Genomic DNA, 976 nt, shown 5'->3' with positions numbered 1-976 from the left:
TGCCTGTTCAGGGATGCCCATGCCTGCGAGCAGGTGCCCATGTGTGTAAATACACCTGTGAGCTGCATGTACTTAGGCCTTGGCAGGTCCACGTGCCAGTCTGCATGGGCAAGGACCAGTGGGTCAGTGTGCATCTGTGTGCATGTGTGTCTGTCTGTCTGTCACGGGCATGAATACTCCTGTGTGAGAATGTCTGGAGTGTGGTCTTTGCCTGTCAATTTTAGACCCTGGAAGCTTCGAGGAAGAAGACTCTCTGGGCCCTGGGGGAGTGAAGTGGCATCTGGTTTTCTCAAAGGTTGGCATTCTGGCCTGAGGTCTCCAGGGAGCCAGAGGCCAGCCATGGCAGGTGTGGGCAGGAGGCGATGGGGTCCCATCAGGCAGCAGATCACCTAAGGGTACAAGGCTGACAGGCTGGATCGTATCCCTCACAGTAAAGAGCGAGGATGAGGACGGGGACATGAAGCCAGCCAAGGGGCAAGGCAGCCAGAGCAAGGGCAGCGGGGATGATGGGAAGGACCCACGGAGGCCCAAGCGACCCCGGACCATCCTCACCACGCAGCAGCGAAGAGCCTTCAAGGCCTCCTTCGAGGTCTCCTCCAAGCCCTGCCGAAAGGTGAGGGGCGGCCGGGGTGGGTGGGGGCTGACCCACACCCACTGCCTTCCACTCTTCTCGGGGACGAGGACATCCCTCTGCATCCCCGCCCATCCACCGATTCCCCCAAACCCACCACCTCTCAGCTGCTACCCTCCCTCCCCGGGGGCCTGACCTGTCTCCCTCTCTCTGGGCAGGTCCGAGAGACACTGGCGGCAGAGACAGGCCTCAGTGTGCGTGTGGTCCAGGTCTGGTTTCAGAACCAAAGAGCAAAGGTGAGAAGCCAGTCGCCACCCCCGCTGGGCAGGAGTGGAGTGGGGAGGGGGCAGGCAGAAGACAGAGGGCCTGATGTGAGTGGGGCAAGGGATGAATGGGGGATGGGGG

General features: G+C 61.3%; 1 protein-coding gene across 1 annotated transcript; it reads left to right on the top strand.

The window, feature by feature from the left end:
- Positions 1–410: 410 nt before the first annotated feature.
- On the top strand, positions 411–942 carry LOC102886712 (LIM homeobox transcription factor 1-beta-like; the record flags this gene model as incomplete). Its single annotated transcript, XM_006925232.2, has 2 exons — positions 411–613; positions 790–942. Coding segments are annotated over 2 exons (356 nt in total), but the record flags the coding sequence as incomplete, so codon positions are not given.
- Between the last annotated feature and the right edge of the window lie 34 nt (positions 943–976).

This window comes from Pteropus alecto, unplaced genomic scaffold (assembly GCF_000325575.1).
Source record: "Pteropus alecto unplaced genomic scaffold, ASM32557v1 C18191144, whole genome shotgun sequence".
Classification (NCBI taxonomy): Eukaryota; Metazoa; Chordata; class Mammalia; order Chiroptera; family Pteropodidae; genus Pteropus; species Pteropus alecto.
This window is presented reverse-complemented; position numbering and strand designations above follow the sequence as displayed.